The sequence below is a fragment of the Camarhynchus parvulus genome, chromosome 18 (genome assembly GCF_901933205.1).
Source record: "Camarhynchus parvulus chromosome 18, STF_HiC, whole genome shotgun sequence".
Lineage (NCBI taxonomy): Eukaryota > Metazoa > Chordata > Aves > Passeriformes > Thraupidae > Camarhynchus > Camarhynchus parvulus.
Window position 1 is genome coordinate 1,222,740 of NC_044588.1, and position 10,548 is coordinate 1,233,287.

The 10,548-nt window shown below is 45.3% G+C and overlaps 1 protein-coding gene across 2 annotated transcripts; it reads right to left on the bottom strand.

Moving 5' to 3' along the window:
* Positions 1 to 838: 838 nt before the first annotated feature.
* On the bottom strand, positions 839 to 8,377 carry TMEM100 (transmembrane protein 100). Of its 2 annotated transcripts, none has more exons than XM_030962073.1 (3): positions 8,214 to 8,377; positions 5,337 to 5,481; positions 839 to 2,186 (listed from the first exon to the last, which is right to left on the bottom strand). In XM_030962073.1, the coding sequence occupies exon 3, from the start codon at positions 2,121 to 2,123 to the stop codon at positions 1,719 to 1,721; it is 405 nt and encodes a 134-aa protein (XP_030817933.1). In that variant the 5' UTR covers positions 2,124 to 2,186; positions 5,337 to 5,481; positions 8,214 to 8,377; the 3' UTR covers positions 839 to 1,718. The 2 variants fall into 2 exon arrangements, with proteins under 2 accessions (XP_030817933.1, XP_030817934.1); XM_030962074.1 differs by lacking the exon at positions 8,214 to 8,377 and adding an exon at positions 6,073 to 6,091.
* Positions 8,378 to 10,548: the final 2,171 nt, after the last annotated feature.

Below are 10,548 nucleotides of genomic sequence, written 5' to 3' on the forward strand. Positions count from 1 at the left end.
CCAAACATCCCCTCCTGCACATATAGCTCGCTCTATTTAAAACACAAGGTGCAGCTTGCAAATCCAGGGATAAGTTATAGATGTAACAAGCTTAATCCATGGAGGGCAGAGGAAATAGTGCCACCTAAGCTAGAATTCCTGGTGGTTTCAGCAGGAGAAGTGTAGGGATCCAGGATGAGCTGCGGAAGGAACGCCCTGCAGTACCTCTGGCAGGTGGGCTCTGCAGCAGCATCACCACAACTGTCCTGGCTGCCAGAGGCTCTGAGGGCAAAGAGAAGACACAGGCCTGTCTCACCTTGGTAGTGTAAAGCAAAAAATCACACCCAGCCCGTTTGAGTCTGGAGAAAGTAAGGGGGAAAATAACAGAGAGAAAAAATAGAAAGAGGGCTCCATGCAGCCCCTCTGCCTTCTCATACATACCAGGGTAGAAACCTCTGACTCAGCTCAGCACCACTTGTCCTTCAAGAAGGAGAAATCATGTTCTGGTTTGCTTCAATTTGGGACAAGCCTCTTAATAATGCATTAACTGAGAAAAGATGGAAGACCTCTACAACACAAGAGTTACAGAATCAACACCTCAGCCACAAGTGGGAGACACCTGGCACCTGCTTTTCATGAAGATTTGTAATCCCAAAGCTCAGTCAGCAAACACTACACATAGCTTTGCTTCCACAAGTTATTATTAATAGTTATGTCTCAAACTGACTGTGACAGTGAGTGTCTGCAGAACTGTCTGCTATGATTTTTCAATAACAGAGCTGTTAATCAAGCTGCAGAGGGTTGGACTATCAAACCAAAGTCCACAGGCTGCACAGGTTTTTGTAAGAGATCAGCAGTACATGTGTTCACAGTTATTGTCACAGGGGTTGTTCTACAAAAACAGAAATATAAAGTAGTCATAGTTGAAGATACAAGCTATCTTGATAGCAATAAAGAAATATTTTCTAAAGGTCCAACAGCACTGGATATTATTTTAATGACATTTATTTTTTAATTTTATAGCAAAATAATCAAAAGTGCTAAACCTGACCAGTTAATTTACAAAAAAAGGTCTCATGTTTTAAGCTATGATCATACCTTGTTATTTAGGTTAAACAACATAATTACACATTTCTACTGATTTCTATTCAATACTGAAACAAAATCAATATTAGTTGGTTTAAAAAAGGGGGAAAGTACCACAGGTATTGGGAGGGGGAAGTTACATAAAATATAAGAATCAGCTTATTGAGAAAATTGCAATGTGTTCTTATTGCTTTTTTTTTTATTTCAGCTACAGTTTAAGTCCCAGATACTCAGGCCATAAGCTTGTAGTCACTTCAAATGCTATGACTTCTCCCTTGGTCAAATGTCAGTGTTTTAAGGAGACTTCTGGCATTTCAAGTCAATTCAAATTATTTTCTCAGTTCCCACACATTCCCTTTCCAACACGATCAGCATGTTGGAGAACGCAGTTAGGATGGTTGCAGTTGTGTGACACAGTTTTCTGTGAAGGAAAAATGGGTTTTCCTCTGTCTTGTAAAGAATCACTACCAAGTCTGCAGTAAGAAATATATTGAGAGCACTTGCAGAGTTGTTACAAGTATTTCTTAATCCATTCCATTTTCATTTCAGTTTGTTTCCACAGTTAAATTAAAACCTGCAATCTCTCCTACTGATAAATAGCCAAGTTGACTTACAAAGGTTCTGCCTTCTGTCCAGCCTTCTCCTGGCTGCCTTTAGCCAAACAAGGTTCTCTGGTTTGCCACGAGCGCTGTCTGGCTCTCCCGCCTCTTTGCTTTCTTCTTGTGCTGCCTGATCTTCCAGCACACGGCGCTGGAAGCCAGCAGAACAAGTCCTGAGGACAGGAGGACCAGGCCAAAGACGGAGATGATGGATCCATGGGAGTTGAAGATGTACGCCACAGCAGTGACCACGGTGCCGGCGATGAGGATGACCACGCCGAAGGGAATGGTGCAGCGGTAGCAGGAGAGCTCCGCTCCCCCCGTGGCTGCCGTCAGCTGGCACTCACTGACCAGAGGAATGGTGGTTATCACACAGTCATTGTTGTTACTCTTCTCTGTGGGTACAGAATCAGGGTGCTTTGGGGTGCCCAGGATCTCTTTGATAGGCTCGTTTGTCATCTTGACTGTCTTGAACTCAGCCTGTTCTTAGGCTAGAGCAGGCTCTGCTGAGCTCCTGCTGCACTGTGGAGAGAAGAGCAGGAGTTCGACCAATAATTACCAATTATGTATAAGACAAATGGGGACACAGAAGTATCCTCTTGGGATCACAAACAACCAGACATTCAGACCCCACAAGGATTTATGCACAAGATCAACAGTGACACGACTGATTGTGAAGGATCTGAATAACTTTTAGTAGTAGTCAACAATATGTATGTAAATTCTGGAAATAACAGAGTCACAGAACCAAGACAGGCATCAGCATTAAAGTGTTGTAGGCCAAATCCTACATTAAGTTACATCCTAAAGTCAGCATTTCTGGACATAATTTAGATTTCAATGGCATTACATTTTCTCACAACACGGTGAAGTTCACACACTGTTTTGATTTTTGCTCACACACTTTTCACACAATTTCTTTATACACCTACACACAATATATTACACAGATTTGCTCCACTGCACATCACAGTAACATGGTCAAGTACTAGCCCAACAAAAACCAGGATGAATAGTGAGCTCTTTCTCAGTGCAAGTGCTACTTAGGGAAAAAATTCAAATGGTCACAACAAGGTGTAGATGTGTGGGGAGTGGGGATGTAAACAGATTCCTGCACTCGGCTCAGCTCAAGGCTGGTGAACCTCCAGTTACAGCAATATCAATGCCAGACTGACAGCTTGCCATTTACACTGGCTCCAAGCAAAAGCAACAAGTCTCTTATAAATCCATGAAATTACAACTCTGTTACTGTGGGAGGTAGATTTACCATCATATTCACTCATCTCATATACAGCAGGTTGTTTTCCTCCTGTTTCCAGACCGTAAACACACCGTCAGTCCTGATGGCATGCTCAGTTTGACTGCATCTGCACAGGACACAAATACCTTCTGGCTCTGGGCCCAGGGAATAATCAGAGCCCACCTGCTCAGAGCAAGAGGAGCTCATAGCTCTCCACCATTCCAGAGCTCAGCCTTGTCTCTGGGGCTCTGGTGATGTGGGGTGACTCTGGGGCCTGCAGTGAGCTCTGCCAACACCGAGGCTGCCACAGATGTGCTGTCCTGGACCCAGCTCAGTGCACCCTAACACACACTCCAGAGACTGGGACACTGGGGAGCCACTGGGGAGCCACTGGGAACCACTGGCTGTCCTGCTGTGAGCAGCTCCCAGGACTCCTCCAGCACTCTGGTGTGGGCTGTGCCGCTGTTGCTCTCATGAGCAGCATGATATGCAGCTCAGAGAACAAGGAAGAGCGTTGGCAATGCAGTAATGCTTTTATCACTTTTATCACCTTCACATCTGTGACTAGGAAGTTAATTGCCAGATACTAGTATTCTCCTTTTCCTTTCCCACCACTCCACCCTTGTTGCTAAGATATATTTGCTCATTGTGGAGAGCCCTTGGTTTTATATCTCAGTACCTCCTGTAACTGACTGTGGGTTTTACAAGAAAGAGGATTTCACTCTTTTTAAAAAAACACAAGCACAAACAGGCTAAATGCTGGATATAGAATGTTTGCATACGAAGTCCCCTTGAACCCTCAAGAGAGAAGAAATGCCCAGATCTGGCTGCTAAAGCTTTTGTTCTGCTGCTCTGGGAAGAGTGCTCAGCTCCCTGTTGTATCTGCTGTGCAGAGCTGCCTGTGGGCTCAGCCCTGCCAGAGGAGCCTGTCCTTGCTGGGCACACACAACACACCCAAGCACACACAGTGACAGCCCAAGGGGCATCAGGCACACACTGAAACACACTGATCATCAGGAAAGCTTTTATACTGTGAGGGTAACTGAGCACTGGAATCTAGTGAAGTTTGGGAGCCTACCCTTGAGATAATCCAAAGCCATCTGCAGAGTCAGCATTGCCTAGGTGCTGAGCAATAGGGGGGTCAGACCATATGACCTCCGAAGTCCCTTCTAACCATGAGCATTCAATGATTCTGCCTGTTTCTGTGAGAGTACTCAGTATTTACAAGGGCAGGAAAGGGATTTGCTCAGTGCTTATCAGACAAAGCAAATGTTCTATTTGTGCTGACACCTTAGATATCCTAAATTCTCCTAGGTTCGGTAGTTCTGCTCTTTGAATCATAATGCATGGTTAAATGCCTTTTAAATCAGACAGAAAGAGCCCAGGAAAGCCATGGGTTTGCTCTCGAGTGTCATTAATCTGTTCCCATGTGGATCTGAGCCTAAGTTTTGTATTTTCAATAATGATTGACACAGCAGAGAGACGTACACTGGTGCCATTATGTTGCTGCATTACTTATCCATAAAACATTACAGAAGTTCAGCATAACATAAGAAAGTGGTCCCCATATGTCACCCTGTTTTGATCTTACCATTCAATTAATATAACATTTTATTATCAAATTTTAGGGAGAAAAAATTTTTATATTTTGCATATAAAAGGTCTATTGGCTCAAATACACTGCAATAAGTATTCAAAAGTCCAAGTACTCTAACAGTCACTGAATTAGGGAAACTGCTGAATAACTTGAAAAAGCCCATAATAAGCATTATTATTCTGAAAAAAATTAACCTTTAATCAAAATGTATTTACTCCTGTCTCTAAAGTCCTTGTCCCTCTGCTTCAGCTGCATCTTCAATGAGCATTAAATTCTCCTAGACCTCCTGTACAGAGATTTGTGAAGAAAGGAGATATATTTTTACAGTCAAATTTAACAGGAATAAAAAAAATATTCTAATCTATAACAATTAAGTAAATGGCAAAATATCCCTTGATTTCTGAGGAGCACAGTTTTTTCTGGAATAGGATGCAAGAAGGCAGGCATTCATATAAAACAAATAAAGAACCCTCTACTATTAAATTAAATAAACAACAGAACCTATTTGAAGTGTGAGCAAAGGTATCTAGCCCTAGAAAAAAGGGCACTGGATCCTCATTGCCAGCAAAGTCACTTCTGACTTAAGCCAACAGGTGATTTGGTTCAAGTTTCAGGGTAAGAAATTTAGGCAAAGATACCCAGCAACACCAGCATCCTCTCACTAATCATACCACAAGTACTATCTTAAGGAGCTGCTTTGAGTTGGAGGAAGAATGTGCTTCTGTGGCAATCTGTGGCTAACCCTGGGTAAAGGGGAGAGAAAAATTTTAGCCACTAATAAGGGTAAATTTAGATTTATCAAAAAGACATGAAATCCATCAGCATGCACACCTACCAGATCCAGGAGAAATCCATGGTCAAAGAGTGCTGAAGATGTCTTGTGTGACAATTCAAGGCAGAAAGAGCTGCTCGAGTCTTTGAAGTGTCAGATATTGCTGAATGATGAACTGGAGGTGACAATATTCTAGCACAGAAGTTTCCTACAAGAAAAGTTGTTGGATATTTATCAGCTTCTTAAGAATAAAAGTCTTGAGTGTAAAGCTTCTGCTGTGGGCTGACTCCTGCTCCTAACCTAACCAAAGCAGCAGATGTTCTCCCTCTGGCTCTCCTAGTGGCCTCTGCCTCTTTTCTTGGACGCAGCCACCCATTTCTGGCCCAATGTAACATTTTCCTTTGATGCTGTGACGTCCCAGTAGTGTGTATCATAACCCAGTCAAGTCCCCCAGAAAGAGCCAGGCAGGAGAAGGCAATGCAGAAGAAATACTGTAGATAAAAATCTTATTTAACTTAATTTCTATTGCTCACTTCACCTGTGTGAATAATGATTCAGAATGCATGGGAGTTTGTCTCTTCTATGAGTCCAATTTCTTTGACCAAATCACTCCATCTCCCTGCTCCTCAGATTTCCTAGCTGTGAACTGACTGTGACAACACACCACTAAAAAAAGCTGTTAGATCTCTTCCACTATAAGAAAACCGAAGTAATATAATCCCAAAAACTCAGAATAAAAAAAGGCAGATTTACACAGTTCAAGAACTCTCTGTAATAAACACAAGTCCATTGTATTTACTGTTGTTCACTTCTGTTCCTGGATTTTTAAAAACAAGATTCATAATTCCAAGAGGGACAAGGAGGACTCTGCAGCAGGGCAGTGACTCTGCAGAGAGCAGAGCAATGGAAATTGTTATCAACTGCAGAAACAGCTGTGAAGTCACCAGGCAGCTGGGTAAAACTCACAAAGCAGCAGATTTATGTTGCTAATCTTATTTGACACCCTTTCTAGAAGCGCATGATCATGGAAGATGATTTCAACATGAAAGCAGGAGTCCTAAGTAGGGATGAGAGTAAATTTAAGAGAATAAGTTTGTATAACATTAAACTTTAAGGGTTTTTCTGGTTTTAAGTCATTTAGACCCTGCTAACATTTCACAAACACAAACATTTACAGGCACAAACTGCTGCTGTTCTCCAGAAGATCCTTGGAATAAGCCTGTGACATTGCCAAAGTATATTTAGCTGATTATTGAAGTTAGCTAATAATAAGGAAGTCTACTTGTTTATCTCATTGATTATATTCTTTTCCACAGGACCTAGCAATTAGTTTAACTTTCTGAAAAATTTGGAGGGAATGCAGGAAAAAAACCCCTGAACTCAGATAAATAATCTAGTTTCATTAAAACAAATGCAGAACTCTGAAATGTGCTTAAAGTCAACTTCTACTTGGGTTACAGCAAGGTTACATTTGTTTGAAAGCTCTTCCCAGCACAAGTGTGCCCCCTAAGCCACTCTGCCAGCATCTTGCTTGAAAAGAATTATTTGCTTGTCAGTTATTTATTTGTATTTATCCCAGACTGCACACAGTTTAGATATTTTTATTTTAAATTAATGTCTTTATAAAAAAATCTGACAGAGCAACTTCTTAGAGTTGAAATTTCTTCCCTTCTCCTTTCCCCTCTCACCACAAAACTGAGGAGCAGAAACACATGAAATCTCTACATGAAGCTTCCAGCATTTTAACTCTCAATCATTTCAATGTGGTGCTCTCAGGAGGCTTCCTACATATGGAGTATCTCTGTGCAAGGGCAAAGAGCTACTACAACCCTTTCCTCTTTTTCATAATTTACTTATAACCAGTGGGACACATTTGAGTTTTCTGCCTTCAAGCTCTGGACCAGATTCTCTCTATCTTACACAACGCTCCAGGCACCCTTTTTTGCTTATGTAAAATCCCAACAAATCATAATGCTCACACTTCACACTATGGCTATGCATTAAAGTGACTACGGAAAATAGCTTAAGGAGTCCCTCTGTCCCGAGAGGAGAGCCTGAGTTCATTCAGAATTCAACAGACTACAGTAATCCTCAACACAATTCCGCAGCTCTGCCCCAGGTGAACACTCCAGGAAATACACAACCAGAACCAGGACCGTGCCCTGAGCTACAGAGGCAGCAGAAGAATACACTGCCTCCAAACCAGCTGCCTCAGGATGCAGTACGTTTATCCCACCAAGTTTTTAAGTAAAATCATGAACAGATTTAAACTCTCGCACCTTTTTCGTTTTCCCGACATAGCCGGGGTGTAGGATTGGAGCCAATCCAACCCTTCCACAACCCAACTCTGTTATGTGCCAGTCGCAAAACTTTCAAACGCGCCTGCTGCACGCCACACGCACACCTGGGCTAAAATCCTGCTGTCCCCGAGCACCTCTGCAAGAGAGCAGAGAGGCGAGCAGGCGGGGAAAGCCCTGTGCCCGCAGAGCCCTGCGGTACCGGGAGACACCGACCCGCACCGGGAGCGGCTCCGGCTGCCGAGCCCCCCGACCGCTGGAAGCGGGGACAGCCCTGTGCCGGAGCGGAGCCCGAGCAGCCGGGCCGCCCCGGGGAGCCGGGCACGGGAGCCGGAGCCCCACGGGAGCCCCGCGGGCACGGGAGCCGGAGCTCCACGGGCACGGGAGCCGGAGCCCTGCGGGCACGGGAGCCGGAGCTCCGCGGGCACCGGAGCCGGCGGGGGTGCGGCAACGGGGCATGTGACTCCGGGGCTACCAGCGAGCTGAGCCGTGCCAGTCCATGCCACAGCCTGGGCCAGTGTGCCATAGCACGGGCCAGTGTGCCATAGCATTGGCTAGTGTGCCATAGCACGGGCCAGTGTGCCATAGCACGGGCCAGTGTGCCATAGCGAGCCGTGCCTAGCGAAGCCGAGCCGTGCCTTACCTCCCGGCCGCCGGGCGGGACTGCGGCGGCCACCAGCCCGCAGGCAGCATAAGAGGGGATGCAGCTCGCCGCACAAGGGACTGTAAACAAAGTTCTCGGTGAGAGCGAAACAATTAAGGGACCGGAGCAAATTCAGCGGCGGGAGCTGCGGCGGGCGGGGCGGCAGCGGGACGGTCCCGCCGGGCGGGGGGGCCGGGAGGGTGTCCGGGCTGGGCCGGCCGGGGGCCGGGCCTCTCCCTCCGCCCCGCGCTGCTCACAGCCGGGACAGGGATGCGCACGGCGGGGACAGCACCAGGGCGGGCTCCGCATCGCGCCCTGCCCGCGGCAGGTCACACAGACCGGCCGGGGGCGCGTCCTGCAGCCCCCTCTGCCCTCCCGCACCCCCTGCCCCCCCTCACCCAGCCCCTCTCCACCCCACCCCACCCCTCTCACCCTCCACCCTCTCCATCCCACAGCCCCCTCTGCCACCCTCCAGCCCCTCTGCCATCCCACAGCCCCCTCTGCCCTCCTTCGCATCCAGCCCCGTGCCGGGTCTCGGCCACATCCCGGGGGTCTGTACCTGTCCTGAGCTCGCGGGGGGGCCGTGCTGGGTCACTTGGAAGCACAGTCCCTGCCGAAATCCAGATGAACCTCCCTAGCTCAACTGCTCAGGAATTAAAGGAGGAGGAATGTAGCTTGGGATGGCATTCTTAAAGGATAAAGTTTTATGTATAATTTAGAAATATTTTAACTGGCTTTTCTAAGCTTTAATTACTCATTTTTGTAGCACATCGAATACTACAGGGGTCTGGAGAGGATGGGTGTGGGTGTGTGCTAATTTTTTTCATGATTTCTGTTACTTCAGACAAAAAGCAGACGAATTATGCTTTTAAGTCTTGTAAAAGGACATATTTGAATTTTGTGGTTAAGCTCAAACAAAGTTTATATTTAAAAGGCACTATTTTATCAATGATTGATAAAAGAACCGTGCACCAGATGGATTTAATCAGCCACTCTGTCTCTGAAAGCATGCATGTACTTTTGACTCCCAGGGTGAAATCGTGGCCTCACAGAAATTAATGGCAAAACTTCCACCAACTTCACAGGGGCCAGGATTTCATCCTGTGTGTTGTTAAGAACTGCCCAGTGATGGAGACCCTGCCAAGGGTTCATCTCCTCCAGACAAATCAACCAGGTTCTGGAAAAGCTCCACAGCTTTATGCAAGAAACTGTCATTTTTTTCCCCCCACTTGCTGGTGCTCCCATCAAAGAAACTGGATCTGAGGGAAGCTCCATTAGGCAGGATCTCCTGACCATTGTCTGGTCCTTCCCAATGCAGGCAGCCATGTCTATAATATCTTCATTAGACTTTACAAGTTCCACCTCAAAAACAAGCAGGTTTCCCACTCCTCCTGTTGGAGACTACAAGCCTTATTCTTTTGATATCTAGGAACCTTGTTTTTAGCTGAATGGGTTCACAGACAATTATACATGGGCAAGTAAATGTTTGGCTGAAGCAGCTACTCTCTCTTTTGGCAATTAATCCTCTAATGCCCTAAGAGGGAGAAATTAAAACTCTCTCAGGCTTGTTTTCAATCATTTTTTCAGATGTCTTACCAACTTCTTCCACGGAAGTGCAAGTATTTTCCTGGCCTACTAGAAATACTAACATTTCAAAATTTTCTTCTGATTGTTCAGGATATCTGTTTTTTTCTCCAGTATCAGTTTCATTTTTCACTTAATAACAGAAATTCTTGCTGTTTGCACATGTGTGCATGACCTAAATTTCACCCCATTCCTGTTACATCAGTTCCTCTCTAGTCCTTCCAGTCTCGTATTTGGTCCTCCTGTGTTGACAGAGAACCTCCCTCTCAGGCTTACACCATCCACAGCTCCACTAGTACATTCTTATTTTTTCATGCCAACTCCACTACTGAAAGTATTACATAAAATACTGGAAGTTTTACATAAGATATCTCATGAAACTGATTTTTGAAGGAGCTATTCTAGTACACATAAACAAGCACTGAATCTGGCCTTAGAATTCATGTTTCTGTTCAAATAAATGCCCTAACAACAGGCAAAAAAGTCACACACTCTGCTAGACCTCATGCAATTCTTATTTCTTGCTGTGAAGCATAAAAGCTGCAATAAAAAGTGATGGGAACGAGGTCCCCTCTAGTGCTGAGAGATCACTGTGCTCTCCCCTAGAACGATGGCTTTGTAGCACTCAGGCACTGAAGGGTTTAAAACAACTTGAGCACCAGCCCTCTGGCCTTTTAAAAAAAGGGATGACTGACTACCTCTGCCTTTTAAGGTCCTGCTGTGTTCTGAGCACGGCTCTCCAAGGATGTAA